General features: G+C 38.8%; 1 protein-coding gene across 2 annotated transcripts in view; it reads right to left on the bottom strand.

Moving 5' to 3' along the window:
* The window catches only part of USP15 (ubiquitin specific peptidase 15), a gene marked incomplete at both ends in the record, with an annotated part of 68,880 nt that overhangs the window by 4,051 nt on the left and 43,768 nt on the right, over positions 1 to 21,061 (bottom strand). For both annotated transcript variants that reach the window (XM_082013942.1, XM_082013941.1), the window contains 11 exons: positions 901 to 1,016; positions 1,383 to 1,453; positions 1,764 to 2,039; positions 2,163 to 2,278; positions 3,144 to 3,332; positions 3,510 to 3,604; positions 3,696 to 3,779; positions 5,301 to 5,525; positions 6,199 to 6,357; positions 6,701 to 6,874; positions 15,250 to 15,394. In XM_082013942.1, coding sequence (XP_081870068.1) covers positions 901 to 1,016; positions 1,383 to 1,453; positions 1,764 to 2,039; positions 2,163 to 2,278; positions 3,144 to 3,332; positions 3,510 to 3,604; positions 3,696 to 3,779; positions 5,301 to 5,525; positions 6,199 to 6,357; positions 6,701 to 6,874; positions 15,250 to 15,394 — 1,650 coding nt within the window. The remainder of the gene's footprint in view (positions 1 to 900; positions 1,017 to 1,382; positions 1,454 to 1,763; positions 2,040 to 2,162; positions 2,279 to 3,143; positions 3,333 to 3,509; positions 3,605 to 3,695; positions 3,780 to 5,300; positions 5,526 to 6,198; positions 6,358 to 6,700; positions 6,875 to 15,249; positions 15,395 to 21,061) is intronic.

Here is a 21,061-nt window from a genome sequence, read left to right as displayed (position 1 = left end):
TGTCATGTGCAAACTTGCTGAGTGTATACTTGATCCCACTGTCTATGTCACTGATGAAGAGTACTGATGCCAGTATGGACGCCTGAGGGACACTGCTCGTCACTGATCTCCATCTGGACATTGAGCTGTTGACCACTACCCTCTGGGTGCAACCATCCGACCAATTCCTCATCCACCCAACAAATCCCTATTTCTCCAATTTAGAGAGAAGGATGTTGTGAGGGCCGTATCAAAGGCCTTAGAAGTCCAGAGAGACAACATTGGTAGCTCTCCCCTCGTCCACTGATGTGATCACTTCATCTTAGAAGGCCACATCCTGTAACTGTGAATATTCAGATATGATTCCAAGTCATTTGGAAGAAACATGAATCAGAATAAAAGTCTCTATCAAAAACTTAATGGTTGGAACGTGAATTTGAGAGGTTCTACTGACTACAGACATCCTCCCTCCCACAAACCTGTTTAAGCACATCCCTGTTCATATATCAATGCAAGGCAAGTTATGTATTTGCATTAAAAAACTTCAGTATGCACCAACCTTTCTCATCTCAGAAAGGAGTATTTGTTTAAACCACTGCATTGGATTTGGCACAACATTATTCATTCACTGTGGATCACAGTTTGCAGACCAGGATCTCTTATGGATCTACGCATCCTCCTAATTCTGAATATGCATTGTCTCCCACACAAACACAACCTTCTGTATACGGTAACAATCTTAGTTAAGCAACAGATCAATATAGAAAAAATTCTAAGAATTTTCAACTATGCGTGAAATTACAAGATTCAAAATACCATTAAGAAATCAATTAGGTATCTCTGTTAATGTCCAAGTGTGATTTTGATTATATTTTGAAAAATACACCATAAAACATAACAATTTTGATTTTTTGTCCTTACCATGGGTCTTCAGCACCTAGTTTTTCCTTTGTTGTGAACAGCTCAATGCAATCTTTTAATTTCACAAAAGGCTTTTTGGGAGGCTTATATTCCACACTTTCATGTTTTTCAAAATCCTAAAGAGAAGTATTTCTTGAGTTAAGAGAACAAATGAAACAAAACTCATTTTAGTGATGTCGTCTTACTATAAACAGTAACTACAAAGCTCCTATATATGGAAAAACTGATCAGAAACCATTCAAGCAAAAAGTTTTCACAGCTTCAGATTTACTTCCAAATTAGTAAGCCTCAGATTTTCTTATTACTTAAGATGTGTAAACGTTTATTTATGACAACGTATTTAGTATGAATAATGTGAAAAAAAAAATAGCTACTTCTTTTGAAGACTTACAATCTCTTATGTCACATTAAGTTGTATTTTTCATATTTTTATTCACAAAGTTTTATTAGTGCTGGAAAGGGGAGCAACATAAACAGCTTACCTCTGCTGCACTATCATCAAAATATCTCTTCTTCAATTCAGGATCCCAATCCAAAGCAAGGAAAGATCTTTCTAAGATTAAAAAGATGTTTTCTCTTAATATTATTTCTTGCTTTACATGAAATTGTATTAACTTTGGGCAAACAGTCTTCAAAATGAATTAAACAATGCTAGCATGAATTTAAGATGAAAAATTGAAGCACACACAATTTCTGCATTTCTAAGAGTTAACTACAATAACTAATTATTTATACAGAATTTACTGTTGGAAAAAAGATATCTCAAATAGCACACAGAAAGAATGAAACATTATTCTACAGAAGTGCGAGTCAGAAAAAAATATCAGAATCAAATGTTGCCCAAACTGTTCCCAATGACTTACCATCAAGCCTAGGTTGCCTGTCATCAAATCTAATATGCCTGGTATCATCTTTGATGTAGTTTATGTCAGTATTGCCTAAATTATTGAACTGGAATGTAAACAATCGCTTTTTGTGTCCCGTGAGTGGTTGACCTTTGCAAGTATCCTCAGTACATAATCCATTTTCAGAATCATTGTCACCTCCAACTGAGTCTTCTGACTGGCTGTTTTCGTTCTCTGAAGGAAGTTCCTGATCCTGGCTAGATTCATCATCTTGTTCATCTGTTTCCATTTCACCTGAAACAATCAGAAGAAGGAAGAAATGAAGTAGAATAACAATAATTGAAAGACACTACAGAATTAACATCATTTTCAGATTGAACACAAAATACTAAACAAGTTTAGATATTTCAGTCTTACTTGGAGATCCTTCTTCATGTATTCCATTTGGGCCATTACCATTGATACCATGGTCCTTACAGCAATGTAGGGATCCTTCAGTGTCTTCACTTTCAGTACACGTTTTTACGTATCGGCTAAATACGACATATGAAAACACCAGTTAGAATCAAGGGATTGTTAAATATTTACATTGTTCAAGCCAGATAATTAAACAGTTACAGTAAATCCTTTCTAGTGTACTGTATTCCTGCACTCCTTTCTGATTTATTCAGAATTAGTAATTTTATTGCCTAACATGTCTACTATTACAGGTACATCTGAAATTCTGCTCATCTATGATCTTATGTTTTCAGCAGTTACATGATTTTATACAACTTGATTGTTGGTATTAGTTTCTGTTTGTCCAGAAATCACTTCTTTACCTGTTCATTAACCATATTTTTTTACACAAAAAAAATATACAGGTACACTTACAGAGAAAGTTATATCAACAGAAAATGAAGCATAAATTTAAATTGCAGGTTATATGATTCTAATTTCTTCCACATAATGACACTTATTCCAGTCAAGTTTCAGAAAGTGTCTACCATGTAGTTTTACAACATAAATTAGTATATAAACTTGTATAGTACATACAGGAGGTATAAACATAGCAGAATAATTGGCAAAATATTTCCTTTTTACCAAGCCCTAACAAACAGCTATGTATACTGCAGAATTAATACCCCTAAACTGACAATACTGATTTACTCTCTACGTTCTTCTCAAATCATTTTTGGATAAGGTCATACTAACAAAAAATCAAATTAAAATCCATACTAGTTCACATCTCAAGCGGCTAAAATTTTAGATTTAATATATTTAATGGACAGCAAATAAAAGACTAAGTACTCCAATCTAATCAGTTTGTTATCAATGCATGTAAAAATAAGTGCCTACTGATTGCAACTATTAGTATTATACATAATAAATGCATTTTCCTTTAAACAATAATCTCACCACATTCTTAGCAGCAGCAGGTTATAGAGTTTATCTTCAGTATTGTTTCTAGGCACTGCTATGAGAAAAGGTTGACCAAACAGTGAAGAACCACTATGGCTGTAGCTAGTGTGCCTGCACTTTTCCCTTAAACAAACAGGAATTATAACTTGTTCTGTATCTTCGGTTCTATTGATAGCAATTTCAAATCTAAAAGAAAAACAATCAGAAATACAACGGACAACTGTAATTTAAAAGGCTACAAAGTGGAAAAATTAAAAAATAGTAACCCCCCCCCCCAATTTGTCTTTATCTTATGTGTAGGTTTTAATCTTTGCAAATAACTAAACAAATCGCAGAGACATGAAGCGTGTTATCTGTACTTACACATAAATGTCATCACGTTCCATAATACTACTTAGATTTTCATCCATGCCAAATATCCTGTGGAACCTGTGATTGTATATATCAGTAACAATCATCTAAAAAGAAAATGGGAGTATACATCATTAAATCAGGTTTATATGTGTTAAAATATTCACTGTTGTGCTTCACATAAGAAATCACTCTTACCTTATCTGCAGCAACACCAGACAAAGCCGACAACGCTGTGCAAAGATCCAATATATTTCCAATTTTGGGAACAACTACTTTGTACTAAACAAAAATTAAAATGTCATTTTAATTTCTTAAGAGAACAAATATGCATGAGAAAAAACCCAAACTTATCACATGTTCAGCATACTTCATGTACTACTTTCAGATTCTTGCACTTAAGGTACAAAGTATGTAAATCAACTAACACAAATTCCAATAGCTGCTGAGAACATAGTAGCTACCTTCACAACTTTATTCATACAAACACACACACTTTGAATACTATATTTATTACTTTATACAATTTTTTTTAACGTTACATTACCTTCTCCATAAGAAGACTAGCAGCACCAATTACTTAGATTTATATTTCAACAGCACCTACTTATTTTGGCATTTAAATTGTACACATGCTATTGACTAGATTCTTAAATTTGGAATATGACACAAGTTGTTTATATGGTATTACTGGGAAGAAAGCAACAGCAGGCAATGGATAAAGATGGAATTCTGATTTCACATGCAGAGAGAGAACCTGATGATTAATAGTCAAAGAAAATCTCTCTGTGGCTTCCCTTAGTGCAGTACACTTGCAGTTTGTAATGAAACTCCACACAGGACTCTTACCTGTCATTTGCATAATAAATAAAGACAGGATTAATTAGAAATAAGGTATTATAATGCCAAGTACAGCATGTGTTTGGCGTCTCCTTAAGTCTTATAGTTATTTAGACTCACAACAGCTCTACCGAGCTCCTACTCTTCCCAAACTCTACTCATTGTTGCATAACCATCTCAAGTCACACAGGGTCATCTTCAACTACTGTCTGTCCCTTGTGCAAACCTGTTCTCACAAATAATTAAATTTCTATTGGGCTCATCTCCCACTAGTTAATACATGCCCCGTTATCTTTGACTTCCCGAACTCATACAGCCTTTGAGAACGCTCCCTTTTCCCCCACTCTCCTTCTCATAGCACTCTGATTACAGGTGTTAAAGTCTTTTTCCAAGTCTGCCTAACTGCCTGTTTCTTATTTATTTCACCTATCCTCACTTACCCCGTAAAGTACAGCTAGAACTATTAAATCATGATTTTGTTACCATAACCTATGCATGTTGTTTCATGCCATTCTAAGGTGTATGATACCATCCTTCCTAAAAAAGGCAAGAGACACTCTTAACCAAAAAATCTCATCTGAATTTTTTTCTTTTGACCATTAAGCAATAGCATAGAATAATTCAGGACTACCTAATAGATTTCAACATGGTTTTTTTTGTACCACTTACTACCAATATTTGCCTTTTGAGGCTAAGAAATTGAGGAATTACGTCTTGATTAAGTGCATAAATATTTTTTTTATAACCATACAAATTCATTATAGCAACACTGAAATGAAAAATGAGAACAGTATACGTTTTAAAGATTAGGACGCCTTATTAACATACCAGAATACAAACCAGAAAACTAAAGCTTGTTGGATTTGCTTATTGTACTTACAAGTTTTAAAAATGTAAAGGAACTCAGGTTCATTGTTAATGCCACACAAATCAGGAGTTTTGTACATAAACTGAGAGGCTTACCTGCGTAGGTTTTGCAAGTGGATCCATTCTAACTAAATAAACTTCCAAAGTGCGTTCTTTTTTCATGGGTAATGGAAGTGTCAAGTAACAAAAGGGATCAAAGGTTACAGATATCTTAGCACATTCAGGACAAACTAGGGTGGATTTAAAAAGGCCATGAAATATATCCACAATGATGGAATCATTTCTTTTTAAATGGTTTTCCCAGGCTTCTTCAGCAACCACCTGAAATCAAAGTATGACCTGGGTTAGGACAAAGTAGTAGGAAACGAATAGTGAGAATTATTAGTAAGAGTACTTGATAAAACATTCTCAGTTACCACCTAAACATAGACATCTCACTCCAAAGGACCCTGCAAATTATGATACTACTATCAGGATCACAGGTTGAAAGATGTATGCTTTTCTTAGGGACAGCGATTCTGTCAGTGGTATTACATAGTCTGTGAGAGACTTCAAGTAGCTTGGGGCAAGACAAAAGCAAATAAAACTAAAAATTCCATCTGAAGTAACTCATAACAAAAGAAATTATCTACATGCTTGTAGTTCAATGCTAGAAGAGTTCCCTTAAAGTAAGAGTACTGGAGACAGAACACTGCGTACTGTAGATATAAGAATAAAAGAACAACAAAATGGAAATTGTTTTTCCAACTGAACTCAGCGTTGAACTGAACAAAAGGGTCAAAGCCTTAACAATCTCCCACCCCACAATTATCTTCCAAATAAATGGAAATTTATACAGGTATTTGAACAAGATCTCCATTTTAAGGTCTTGACTTATTTTCTGAAATCTCTTTAAGAAAAAGCAACATGTGATCAGTGTCCCAACCTTTCAATCATGTAGAAGTATATTGCAACGTATAGCCTTGACTAAAATGATCAACACCAAGAACACTACCTTGTCTGGTCTCCCATCTGCATCCTTTAACTGAATGTAAGGCTTTTTCCTAATTCGATTCAAATCCTCATGTAACCCATCCAAGAGAAAAGCCAGTAGCTCTTGACAATCTTGTTGCTGATAACCAGAAAATTGTGGTGCAAATCGTCCCACCTGTGTCTAAAAAAATAAACACAAGTACTTCTGGTACCTTAATTGTTATAAAGAATAGATACTTCTGAGATGCTACAGCAGAAGGTGAAAAGGTAAAGCTTAGGAAGTTATAAAAGATAAGCTTTTCAATGGAGACAGGAAGCCAAAACTAATTCTCAAAGACCAAAGCACAAGGACAGTTGACACTTATTTAAATATACATCCAAGTGTTTTAACAGTTAAATGAATGAACTGCATACTGATGACTATTACTTCAAATTCTTATTCTTGCATATTTCCCTAAATTTTGTATACTTAAATTACAAAAACAAAACTGACAATGTACATTCAGGTTAAATTCACCACTGACCTTAAATGCTCTTGGGGTAACATAGCTGTATTTTCCTGACCACATTTGCTTGATAAGCTCTGCATAAGATTTTGCTATTTCACCTCGCATTCCTAAAGGATTGTCAAAATTCAGCTCTTCTTGGTATTTATCATTAAGGAAGTATTCTGTAAGAGGAGGCGTGTTGCTCAGACACTGTAAATAGAAATACAGAATTTTTAGAACACTGATTTGAATTAGTTCTAAACAAAGAATGTTTCAACTCTGTTAAAGCAGCCATGAACAATACTTTAAACTGTAATGCTTAATGCCCGCAAGGAGCGGGGGGCAGTCTTTTCCAGAAATAAAGTTTTTCAACCAAGACTGGCTGCAGCTGTCATTATAACTTATACACATATAATATTTTTCAAAAGCTTTATGTCAGAATTTAATAGACATAGCATTCCAGCTAACCATAGTGCAACAACACAATTTGTATCAAGGTTCAAAACAAAAGAAGGTGGTTCTTGATACATACAGCTTTATGAAACTCTTAAAAGTTCTTATAGATGCACACAGTTTACAGGGCTTCAAGGACAGACTGCATAGGTACTTGGAAGAGAAAGCCAACAGGGCTTATTAAATCAAATTACACTACATTCAAAACAACATGTGAGCAGAAAATAATTGACAGCTGAGAGTGTTGTGGGGTTTTTTTTGCAGGTGTGGGAGGGAAGAGAAGGTGAGGATTCTTGCCCTATTCCTTCTCTTCCTAGGCATCTGCTTATGGATGCTGTTGGAGAGAGCAAGCTATGCTGGATGGACTAGACCTTGAACCAGAATTGGTGCAGCCCTTCCCATGTTCCTTTAAATTTTCTGAAGCTGTTTAGAGCTGAAATTAGTTCAAGGAAAGCAAGGGCCTTGGTTTAGACTGAGATAATGACTCTGTACCAGTTTGTCTCTTCTGTCAGCACTTAAGAGAGAGCAGGATGTAATCACTGAAGTATGATTTACAATTTCAGGAAACCACTTTGAATTTTTGTATGCTACTGCTCACATGCCTTTAAACAAAAACTTTTCTGTCACTCGGAAATAATCCCCATGCCATGTGTTAGCATATAGATTTAGACAAGTTTCTTCATTAAATATTATAAGCTTTTCTGCATTTTTTCCCCTCTATTAAACATTCCAAGAAAGGTCGAATATTTCATTAGTCTCATCTGCCTTTCTGCAAACAAGCAGAAGAAAAAAAATTTTAGCTCCACATATGCTACTGCATAAGATGCAACAACTGAGACTGCAAGAATTACAACTTTATTGAACGGGGCAAAAAAAAGGTATTCCTATTTCTGCCTATCATACCTGTGCAATATTACAAAGCAAAACCAGTCATATGCTGTAGAGAGCTGAGTTTCATGCACTCCTTCCTTTCTCTCCCTCCCCACCTCAAGCTTTCATGAGCTGTCAACATTGCAAAAAAGCTCTGGTATTTTGGACACTAAGGGTTGAAGAAAGCTCATTTTTCTCCTACTACATGGCAAAGAGCTTTTATTCATAGTAGTGGTGATTCCGAGCACCCCCTGCTTCACAGATTTGTGTTGTCAGCTCAGAACTGATCCATGCAACTGAGGTGAAACACTTGGGTCTCTCAAATCCATACAAAAGTGGTCAATCAGAGAACAATGGACAGTGGAGAACTATTGAACATCATGATTAAAGTCACAGGGAAAAAAGCATCCAGAAACCAATTTGAAAGGAAGCCTACATTCTTATTTTCTCATGTGGTATGTTGTAGGTTATCAAGGAAGCCTTATGGAAAGCATCAATTAAAAAAAACAAAAAACTGTTAGAACCAAGACAATCTACTAGACAGCAGTGTCATCAGATTTATGTGCCCTGTTCAACCTAGTGGTTTTGGGGTTCTTTTTTGGTTGTTTTAAAACACAGATATAGATAAACTAACAAGTATACTGACAAATGAAGAATAATAAAAACCCCAAAACCTAAACAAACACAGTAAACTACAGAAAAACATTTGTGAACTAAAGAGGTAACAGAACAGAATGGCACTTCGTTTCAGGTACTGCAGTCTCCACAAGTTTTCTTTAACCAACAAAACTTCTGTAAAGTGCTCAGTCTCTGCTCCCAGACCGGTCATTTAGCTAAATGATCACGGGAAAAGATGGAACAGAATGTAGAAACTCCAAGATCAGCTCTGAGACAAACCACAGAAGAGAAGGGTAGGTCTTCTTCAGGTTGGGTAGGGTAGGTTAACAAAGGTTAACACTGAAATTATAGTTCCATATTACATATTAATTAATTGGAAAAAAAAAAAAAGGAAAAAAATTTTCTGTAGCAGAGCAATCTGTGGATAACAACTATTTATACAATCTCTCCCCCCTGCCCCCTCTCTCTTCTCTCTCTAAATGCCATAGCCTTACTGGAATACTGTAATTCCAATACTAGACCATGATCTTGTTAGGAAGTCTACCTGTCCTATGAAACCTTCATATAGGTAGAAAAATAGTCATGTTATACTTCTCTAAATCCACATAATTTAAGTATGGGAAAACTCTGATAAAAGAGTTTGCAAGGATGCTGATTGTCTAATTGATAAAAAGAAAATTAAGAAAGAGGGCCACCAAGACAGTCAGTGGCCTGGGAGCACTTGCCCTGTGAGAAAAGGCTGAAGCATTGAGGCTTGTTCAGCCTGCAGAACAAGCAGGCTGAAGTCTCTCTATTTCAGAGAGACCCAATAGCAGCCTTCTAGTACCCACAGGGAAGTTAAGGAAAAGGTGGAACCAGGCTCTTCACAGTGGTGCATAGTGGGAGGACAAGAAACAATGGGCATAGGTTGAAACAAGGGAGGTTAAGGATATAAGTAAAAAAGTTGTCACTGCAGGAACAGTCAAGTAGTGGAGCTGAGAGGCTGTGCATCCTTGGAGTTTTTCAAGACCCACCTGGATAAAGCCCTGGGCAACCTGGTCTAACCTCAGAGCTGACCTTCCTTTGAGCAGGAGGTTGCACTAGAAACCTCATGAAGTTCCTTCTAACCTGAATTATCCTATGATCCTAACAAGGACACATTTATTCACATCCCATAAGGCATATTACATAGAAATAATGGTAAAAATAAAATTTCAAAGGAAAGAAAACATCATTACCTATTATGCCAGTGAACTGGGGAAATAAGAAGCAGACAATAAAATCATGAAATTGAGCTAAAAATTGAGTGTTCCTATAAGTATCATGGTTTTTCAGCCGTTCTACTTAATAACAATTTTATTGAAGGGACATGGAAATTTCATATTTCAGCCTTCTAATAAAAGACCAAGAGCTGACTGAAAGAAAGATCTAAGCAGTAGCAGAAAAAGTGAATTACTTTACACCTGTCTATCCTACTTTTGTCTGAAGTACTTAGTGTTAGACATGGTGAAAAGTTCTCAGTTAATACACCCCTTAACACAAACTCCGGATGCCTATGGCAGCTGAAACAGAGCACTAAAAACTTAATCATTTCAGGTTTCAGTGAAAGATGTTATGTTTTGTCTGGATAAACTCACAGCCATAAGCAACTGTAGAGGAAATGTTAATCAGGTTTCTGAAGAAAGAAAACTGCTGAAATACCCCACTGCAAAGCTTTCAACAGCTATTGTTCGAAAGTCCAGGTATATATAATCACACTGATGGAAAAGGCATGAAAATGTGGGGAAAAAAAGTGTTTTTAATGAAAACATTTACTTAATGTAAATGCTAAGTTTACATTAACTTAATGTTACTTGAATCACAGAATGAAAATTTTGTGAACGCTTAGGTTTTCACTGCAAAAGAAAAAAACCCACATTTCCCACAGAGCCCTAATCACTAGTATCCCACCAAAAGGGCAAAACAATACTTAGGAAAAATCCACAGGTGGCAGCACAGCAACGCTTCAGGAGATTCATATTCTATTTTTTTCAGGTTAGAACATAGCCACATACATAAGTGAATGTGAATAAAACATCTACTTGCCAAATACTCTTTTTTTTAATTTTTGCTTGATATGGGTTCAAGAATTCATAATAATATGTCTTCATAAAGTCCACAAGCTCCCTTTTCTCTTTACTGTTTTACTTAATGCTCAGATCTGCAACAGCAGACATGTAGCTTAACAATTAAAATCAAGCCCTAGGTGTTCGCACTGAAGTAAATTAGATACATGGAATACCCCTTCAAAAGAATCTGAAAAATCTATACAAAAGAAAAGTTCCAATACAACCAAAATATAACATTATATTGAATTATTGCTTTTTAAAATAAAAAACAGGGGTAAGGCAACAGCACTTGGGAGAAATACAATGGTATCTTAACCTTCTTGGCCTTACTTCCACGCAGCTTGCGGCTGTTTGTGGTACTACAGAGGATCTTACCCATCTCTTCACCATCTCTCCTCTTCTTTTGAGCTTTGGTAACACCAAAAGCCCCTACTTGCAAAAGCAAAGGTCTCTTTACAATAATCACTTAGAAGGATGAAGGGACAAGCCTAACCTTACCTATAGACTGAAGAACTATTAAAGAACTTGCAAGAAAATTTTAAAAACTGCCAGGATTATCACATTTCTACCTAGTCTGGCTACAGGGCAAAAACCTTCAGACAAATTTATCACTCTGGGAGAGCAAGGTGTGCAAGGAACCGGTCCTCTTCTTCAAGAAACACTGATAACAGTTCTGATGCAAACTATCTTCACTGTACATGAGACAAGAGCAAAGAGAAGCTGCCTGAGAAATCAACCTATTTCTGAAGCAGAAATAGCTCTTATGTGAACACTAAGGGCCCTCCGTGCTTTCTGGGATCAATGAATAACTGAGAAAAGTGGTAATCAGCAGGGGAGTGGATAAACTAAACTGTTTCTGTTGAAGTGCTGATTACCCTCAGCACTGACTGAATGGAGGGGATCAAAGCAGAGCTTTTGCAATAGAACATGAATGGAATTGGAAATTATTTCAGAGTCTAAAACTCTAAACTATTTTATTTAAAGAAAACAGATTTATCCTGATAAACAACCCTCTGTTGCATAACTGTGAAGGAAGACACTTTAAGAAGGTAAATAAACTACAGTAGGTAACCAGGGCACATCAGAGAATCACCGAATAGCTGAGGTTGGAACGCATCTCTGGAGATTGCCTAGTCCAATCCCCTGCTCAAAGAAGGGTCACCTAGAGCAGGTTGATTTGGGAAAGTGTCCAGTCAGGTTTTGAGCACCTCCAAGGATGGAGGCTCCACAGCTTCCCTGGAAAACCTATTCCACTGTTTTATCCTCACTGTAAAACAAAATTTCTTATATTTAAATGGGATTGCCTGTGCTTCAGTTTGTGCCCGTTGCCTCCTGTCCTTCCAATAGGCACCACTGAGAAGGATCTTGCTCCATCTTCTTCATTCCCTCCCACTGGGTATTTATATACATTGATAAGATTGCTCTGGACCCTTCCCTTCTCCAGGCTGAACAGTCCCAGCTCTCTCAGCCTCTCCATACAGGTCAGATGCTGCAATCCCTTGAATAACCTTTGTGGCCTCTCACTGGACTTGCTCCAGTATATCCCTGTCTGTCTGGTATTGGGGAGCCCAGAAGTGAACCCAGCACTCCAAGGGTGTCTTGCCAGTGCCGAGTGGAGGGGAAGGATCACCTCTCTCAGTCTGCTAGCAATACTCTTCTCAGTGCAGCTCAGGAGGCTGTTGGCTGCCTTGGCCCAAGGACACATTGTTGGCTTATGTTCAGCTTTTTGTCCACCAGGACTCCAGGTGCTTCTCTGCCAAGCTACTTTCCATCTGGTCACCTGCCCCACCACACCTCAGTGTGTTCTGGTGCTGGGGGATATTCCTCCCCAGGTGCAGGCCTTTGCATTTCCTTTGACTGAACTTCATGAGGTTCCTGTCTGCCTATTTTTCCAGCCTGCTGAGGTTCCTCTGTACGGCAGCACACCCATCTGGTGTATTAGTCCCTCCTTCCAGATTTGTGTCATGTCTAATCTTGCAGTGGGTCCATTCTGCTCCATCATCCAGGTCAAAGCCTAGAGCATCAAATATTCCCAAGCAGAATTACCTAGTCTGCCATCCATACGCTACCCAGGCCCATCCCTGCATTGCTTCCATGATTAGACAAGATCAAGTGCATTCAGAGTGCTTCAACCACAGGCATTACACCTCTAGCCAGAATACTCCAATGTTAGTCTGGTAACAGTAGGAGGTAAAATTAATGGCAAATGAGTGCAGTGAAATGTATGCTTTCAGTGTAGTTGGAAAAGGGCAGAAGTAGTAGCAAGAGGAAGACGACTGTAGAACTTGCAGTCTGAGAGACCTTAGTGTGTTAAGAACACGCCATACTTACACTAAAAAGCACTTACATGGATTTCTTAGATAACATTAAACTCTGAACAATACTTTGAGAGATACAGTAGGTGAAACCCTTTACAATTCCCTGCTAAGAAAGCTGCCAAATAATGCATTTGAAAAAAACACACCATCAAGGACATGCTAAAGGTACTATGCCAAACTAAAAGCTGCATTGCTCAATCAACACCTAATTTTCTTACCCAGAGCACTGTCTTATGAATCAGCAGAACTGTATTTATTAATTTACACTTTCTCAGAACTTATTTGAACACTTGATTCCCTAGATATAACTGAAAAGCAATGAAGTCAAAGCTGACCTGATTTAGAAATCAGTCCTTAGAATTAAATCCAATTAACACAATGGGATACTGATGTGAACTGTATTAAGTTTGTTAATACGTGTAAGATTCCTAAAGGCAATAACCCATTCTTATAATTCTCACCTAAAAGGTTACTTCTAAATCTACATAGACGCAAATTCATATATACCAGTTTAACAAAGGTTTGAATAAGTAATAAAAATTATCCTTGTTTTTAATCATTCTAGCCTGATGAACAGTGTAGCATCATAAAAAAATACTTCACTATGTACTAAGAATATACTTTTAATTTAACTTTTAAAAGACAATTCTGGTTCACACACTAGACACAAAAATATTTTCTTTGTCCTTACAATAGCATAATGAAACAATTCAGTAACTGAGAGATTACATATAGCATTTTTATTTAGAACGGATGCTGCAAGATGTGTGTCCCTCCCCCTTGCAGTTTAGCCATCTTTCATGCAGCATGCTAAAAAAAAAATTTGAATTACTTCCTGCACTATTCAACTACTCTTCAAGTATCCTCATGAAAACATTTTTAGAAACAAGAATAAATTGAATTTTATAGATGCCTTATATAAATAAGTATGGAATAACCATGGAATAACCCCATACACCACTACAGGCTGGGGGCCGACTGGCTAGAAAGCAGCTTTGCATAATATGACCCAGCGGTCCTTCCTGTGGGAAAGGTGGCCAATTGCAGGCTGGGCTGTATTAGCAATAGCAGCCAGAGGCAAAGGGAAGCAGGTCTTCCCTCTATTTGGCACTTATGAGACTGCTGCTGGAGCACCGTCCTATTCAGTGCTCTCTAGTGTAAGAAAGAGTTGAGGAGGGCCATCAACATGGTCGTGGGGCTAGAAAACAACATACGAGGAAAGGTTGAGAGCTGTATACATTTGTTCAACCTGAAGAAGACAAAACTAAGGAGAGAGTTTCATGGCCATCTGCAGCTACCTAATAGGAGGCTACAGAAAAGTGGCGCCAGACTTCTCAAAAGTGCATAGTGACAGGACTGGTAGAATGGACACAAACACGAGGTGGGACCCGTGATCATTCTGGTGTCCCTTCTAACACAAATTGTTCTCTGATCCTATATACAGAGAAGGGATAGAAAATCTACACAGACCATGAAACTCTGGAATATTTCTTCTTTTGAACAAATTTCAACAACTTCATAAATTTAGCTTACCAATTTATCTGAAACTACCTTTTTTCCTGAACAGGCTAAAGAGGAATTCAACATACTATTTTTTTTTATTTCACCCAAAGAAATCACAAATGTTAAGTCAGGAACCCTTGTGATGACAAAGGAGGAGATTAACTCTGAAGTATGCTTGGTTAAGATCTAGTATCTTTATACTCAGCAGGAAAAAAATGTGAACAAGAACTTAAATACACTTTACATCTTTTTGACATAAGAATGCTTTGATGACAAAACATAAGTTCCAGAACCAAATAAAACCACTAGTTCTTTCTGATCACTAATCTACCACTGTAGCTGCCACTTAAAAAGACTGAACTTTTTTGTGTTGTTGAGAGTAATACTAGATATACTAGCATTTCTCTTGCAATCATAACAAAGAAATAAGCTATTACATTCCTGTAAAATATCTTATCCATGAAATAACAGCTATTCAAAGGAGAAAGGTCAAAGGGAAATATGTTCAAAGATTGCCTGCATGTTAACCTGCACACTGAAAGTTAGCTGATAAAGTCAGTAACAGAAGCCCAGCAATCTACCAGTCATCCACTTTTTGACACTTCAGCACTACAACCTGTACTCAAGTACATCTCAAAATGAAAAAGTATTTTTTGTGACATGCATATTATTAAAAAAGCAACGAATCCCACTGTCCAAGTAATAAGGCAAGCTCATTTTATTATGAGGTACATACCTGAATAGCTGAATTCATGAAACACGTATTCCCCAAGTTACTCAGGCCACACAGGCCTGGCTGCTCGTTGTGTCTTCCTGGCTCTGAATAATCGTAATTCTTATAAGCAGTATATGATGGGAGACAATAGTTTGAATTTTTCACACTGTAAAAAAACAAAACATCTTTCACAATGTAAACATGTACTCTATAGTACTTTAATATGTAGAAGTACTTAATAAATTTAAAGGATTAAAAATGTTAAAGTGACTTCTGTGAACAAGAAAGGATTTTAAAGAAGTTGGTAGCAACATAAATTTAAAATTTAAAGTCAACCGTGCAAACAACCAAAATCTAATGTACTGCAATAGCTGTAATTATTATATCCCTACCCCTTTTTGATAGGAGCAGCTTCACAGCTTACTCTATTGTTCATTGCTCCATCAAATTTAATACACTCAGACTTTAGACACCACCAGCAGCAATCAATCATTTACATCCCTTTTGCATCCTGCTACTGCAAGAGTGAGGTCGGTGGGAACAGGAATGCAGAGTTACAGGTGAAAGCTGAGATTTCCAAGGCCACTGTGGCACAGCTGCCTCACTGCATCAGAGACTATTTATAGGTTCCCTGCTAGGACAGCACAATCCAGCATGCAAATGCAGGAAAGCCTTGAGAGGTAAAAGAATGCGCAAATGCCTTGTACAACTTCATTATAAATCTCTATGATGCATCTGTTCAGAGAAACTGGAGAAAATTGAAATAGGTAAAATGATAAGATTTAAAGCGATTTGTTTCCAGATGAAATCATGCAAATACTAAATATAGAATAACCCTCAAAACAGTAAAGTAAGCATATCCGAGAACACTAGAAAGGCAGAAGAATCTTGTAAGAAGATGCTCTGTAATATTACAAATGTTAGAAAAACCAACTAACCAGAAAGGTTAAATCCTTTCTTAAATTATTTCAGGCACTGATCGTAATGAAATCTATGTTTAGTAGCTTTGGCTAAAGTTCAAGAGTATTTCTACAGTCACTAAGCATTATTCACATTAGAAGCAACTTGAACAAAACTTTGAAAGTCAATCACTATGAATGACAAGGAAAAAAAATGCAGTGCAAAGAATCAATCCCAATAAATAATTGAGATTTATAACTGTAAAAGTCTGAAGATGCAAGTGCCCAATGTTACACTCTAACCATTACTCCTGAACGGTATCACACTCTTTACATCCAATTGAATTCCAACTGTCCCCTCAGCGCACACTCACTTTTCATGAATAACACTTGGGTTTTTTTAATCACAAGAGTTAATGAAAATTTCAAAGACAAGGGGAAGGAAATCTGTGTAGTTTATACCTCCACTGTCCATAAAGCTGCTGTTCTCAAACTTTTACATCTGATTATTTTTAATAGTTGACTTTCCTAGCAGTCCTTTTTCCATACACATGCATTTTCTCTGCCCTCTGGCTTGCCCCCAAACTAGCTAAGTGGCATTGCGTTTACTGGTCATTCTCCATGAAAAATCCCTGTAAAGTTAAGTTTTGCTGGTTCAGCTTAATCCTAACCTTCACCCTAATTTACACAAGATACTTCTTGAACTCCAAGGCCCACACACCCTTCAAGCTTGCTTCTGTAGTCAACCCTTCCCTATCATTAGTCCCTTGTTCACCCACGCATAAGAGATCCCCAGGAATTACCATGCATCTGCCTTTGCAGCTGCTGTCCACCTACCGCAATCAACCCCAATTCCCTTAAGCTGGCAAGTCAGCTCCCCCAGGAAAAAAAAGCACAAGCGTGCCATTGGTGCTAATGCGATCTCCACAATATAACAGAATCACAGAATCACTAAGGTTGGAAATGACCTTCAAGATCATCAAGTCCAACCATTAATCCAGCGCCACCATGTCCCCTAAAACATGTCCTGAAGCGCCACATCCACACGTTTTTTGAACACTTCCAGAGATGGCGACTCCACCACCTCCCTGGGCAGCCTGTTCCAATGCTTGACAACTCTCTCGGTAAAGACATTTTTCCCAATACCAAATCTAAACCTCCCCTGGCACAACTTGAGGCCATTTCCTCTCATCCTATCACTAGTTAGTTGGGAGAAGAGACCAACACCCACGTCACCACAACCCCTTCATGTAGTTGTAGAGAGCATTAAGGTCTCCCCTCAGCCTCCTCTTCTCCAGACTAGACAACCCCAGTTCCCTCAGCCACTCCCCATAAGACTTGTGCTCCAGACCCCTCACCAGCTTCACTGCCCTTCTCTGGACACGCTCCAGCACCTCAGCATCCTTCTTGTAGTGAGGGGCCCAAAATTGAACACAGGATTTGAGGTGTGGCCTCACCAGTGCCAAGCACAGGGGCACGATCACTAACCTACTCCTGCTGGCCACACTATTTCTGATACAGGCCAGGACCCTGTTGGCCTTCTTGGCCACCTGGACACACTGCTGGCTCATATTCAGCTGGCTGTCAACCAGCACCCCCAGGTCCCTTTCCGCCGGGCAGCTCTCTAGCCACTCCTCCCTAAGCCTGTAGTGTTGCATGGGGTTGTTGTGACCCAACTGCATGACCCAGCACTTGGCCTTGTTAAACCTCATACAGTTGACCTCTGCCCATCGATCCAGCCTGTCCAGATCCCTCTGCAGAGCCCTCCTACCCTCCAGCAGATCAACACTCCCACTCATCTTGGTGTCATCTGCAAACTTACTGAGGGAGCACTCGATCCCCCCATCCAGGTCACCAATTAAGATATTGAACAAGACCAGCCCCAGAACAGAGCCCTGGGGAACACCACTTGTGACCGGCCACCAGCCGGATTTAACGCCATTCACCACAACTCTCTGAGGTCGGCCGTCCAGCCAGTTCTTCACCCAGCGAAGAGTAAACCTGTCTAAGCCATGAGCCGCCAGTTTCTCCAGGAGAAGGCTGTGGGAGACGCTGTCAAAGGCTTTACTAAAGTCCAGGTAGACAACATCCACAGCCTTTCCCTCATCCACTAGGCAGGTCACCTGGTCATAATCCCTTGGTTGTCCTGCGGATGCCCTGTGAGCACTCTCAAGACCAACCGCTCCATGATCTTCCCCGGTACAGAGATCAGGCTAACAGGCCTGTAGTTCCCAGGATCCTCCTTCTGGCCTTTCTTGTAGATGGGTGTCACATTGGCAAGCCTCCAGTCATCTGGGACCTCCCCTGTTAACCAGGACTGCTGGTAAATGATGGAGAGTGGCTTGGCAAGCTCCTTCGCCAGCTCTCTCAGTACTCTGGGGTGGATCCCATCAGGCCCCACAGACTTGTGGGTGTCCAGGTGCCTTAATAGGTCCTTAACTGCTTCCTCCTGGTTTATGGGCGGGTTATTGTGCTCTCCATCCCCATGTTCCAGCTCAGGGGGCTGAATACCCCGTGGATACCTGGATGGCTATTAAAGACTGAGGCAAAGAAGGCATTAAGTACCTCAACTTTGTCCTCATCCTTGGAGACAATGTTCCCCGCCATATCCAGTTAAGGGATGGAGATTCTCCTTGCTTCTCTTTCTGTTGTTAATATATTTGTAGAAGCATTTTTTATTATCCTTTACGACTGTGGCCAGATTGAGCTCTAGCTGGGCTTTTGCCTTTCTAATTTTGTCCCTGCTTGACCTAACGGGATCCTTGTACTCTTTGTGAGTTGCCTGCCCCTTCTTCCAGAGGTGATAAACTCTCCTCTTTCCCCTGAGTCCCAGCAAAATCTCCCTGTTCAGCCAGGCCGGTCGCCTTCCCCGCCAGCTCTTCTCACAGCACATGGGTACCATCTGCTCCTGCGCCTTTAAGATTTCCTTCCTGAAGACTGTCCAGCCTTCCTGGACCCCTTTGTCCTTCAGGACTGTCTCCCAAGGGACTCTCTCAACCAGCGACCTGAACAGGCCAAAGTCTGCCCTCCGGAAGTCCATGGTAGCAGTTTTGCCGACCCCTCTCCTTACTTCGCTCACAACGGAGAATTCTATCATATCATGGTCGCTAAGCCCAAGACGGCCTCCAACCACCACATCTCCCACCAGTCCTTCTCTGTTTGTAAACAGCAGGTCCAGCAAGGCACCTCCCCTGGTAGGCTCACTTACCAGCTGTGTCAGGAAGTTATCCTCCACACACTCCAGGAACCTCCTAGACTGTTTCCTCTCTGCCGTGTTATACTCCCAGCAGATGTCCGGTAGATTGAAGATAACCATCCCCTGACCCAGCTCAACAGTGCACAGCAGCAACAGAAATGCACATGTACAGGATACACAATAAGCTTCTACTTTCAGGCCTGCTTGCTTCCTACTGCTATCCTCACCTGACGCAACGATTACAGTTTTCACATGGTTAACAAATCTCTTTCGGAAATTCAGGAGGTGTAAGGGTAATAAACAGATTTAATGTAATTTTCCTGGGAATTTTCACTCCCCTTTTGCCTCTCTGCAGCCTTCCCCCCTTCAAGAATTGCCACCTTAGGAGGGACACTAGAAAGCTAGGAAACGCAATTGGTGTCTTTTAGCTATAGTGCATTCATGTGAAAGATTTCTTCATATTAGCTGAGTAACATAATGATAATTTAATTCAAGATAATTATAATGCAGATACATCCCCAGTGTTGGTTTGCTCTAAGGGACAAATGAAGGGAAAACAATTTCTGACCTCTCTCATGTTCTGTACTGGCCCACAGAAATACACTTGAGGGGTTTAAAGCATCATCACTCATCCTGTGAGTCAGGTCTATTAAACTATTTTTGTTTCAAGTTCTCTGATATTTTATCAAAACCTAACCAGCAAAATACAGTGTCTGCTATGTGCAGGAGAATAGAGGATGTCTCTTTACAGTTTTATCAGCCTGCAAACTTAATTTTTTCTGGAAGAATTATTTTTATTTAAATTACATTGTGCTTTTCATGCTTTTGAGACTGGACAAAAAATAAAGTATTATTAACAGTCAGTAGTAAATGGCTAACAATGGAAAAAAGTAAAGATGCAAGGCAAGTCTACATAAACCTCATTCAAACAGAAACGCCCTAAAATAAGTAACTTGTGACAGCGTGTCCCCAACCTCCACCTGCTTTTCTTGCAAAACCTTTAGAAAGTTGCCTTTAATGGAGGAACAATGCATGGAAAAGCAGAGGGGTGGTATTAGAACGGGGCAGTCAAGTAAGGGCAATAACAGAGAGAAAACACCGATGGCTCTTGGAGTAAATTGTTGCTCAAAAAATAAGGCAAGACTAGAAAAAAAAGAAACCATCTTCAGACATTTGAACAAGAATTCTGTCTAGCTGAAGTAGTGAAAATGGTAAAAGGAGGTTTCCAAATGAGATTTTATTACCTGTAAATCTATAAATTTTGAGTTGCATGTGCCATATTTGAAATTACATATATGTACTGTCTGTATCCTGCCTTTAAACCTCAAAGCAGTTTTCAGATGATGATGAATCCAGAGCACTCATTGTGTAATTTGAGTTCTGGGAAGCATGGATTTGTAACAAAGTAGTTTGTAAAAGCATCACTAGCTTTCAAAAGGACACAACTTGACAGTGGAGTGCCATATATGAAAAACAGGTACTGCAAAAGGAATGTGAGTTGCAAGAATGAGCCCAGTAAGTTAAAAGTTTGGAAAACTTACTGAGCTCTGTAATATTTCAAACACTGTAATGCACTGCCAATGTGTTTTTGTGACCAGCCACTTTAACAAACCTATAGTCAGGTTCCATCAATATTTAGAGATGCCTGAAGCACAATAGGGGAGTGACATGAGTGTGTCACTACACAAAGACTACAGTCTTTGTTATTGCTCATGACCATCATCTGCAGAGCAAAAGA

The sequence above is a fragment of the Phaethon aethereus genome, assembly GCF_964289735.1.
Source record: "Phaethon aethereus genome assembly, chromosome: 1".
In the NCBI taxonomy this organism is placed as follows: Eukaryota; Metazoa; Chordata; class Aves; order Phaethontiformes; family Phaethontidae; genus Phaethon; species Phaethon aethereus.
The sequence above is the reverse complement of the archived record's forward strand: the minus strand, read 5'-3'. Positions and strand labels throughout refer to the sequence as shown.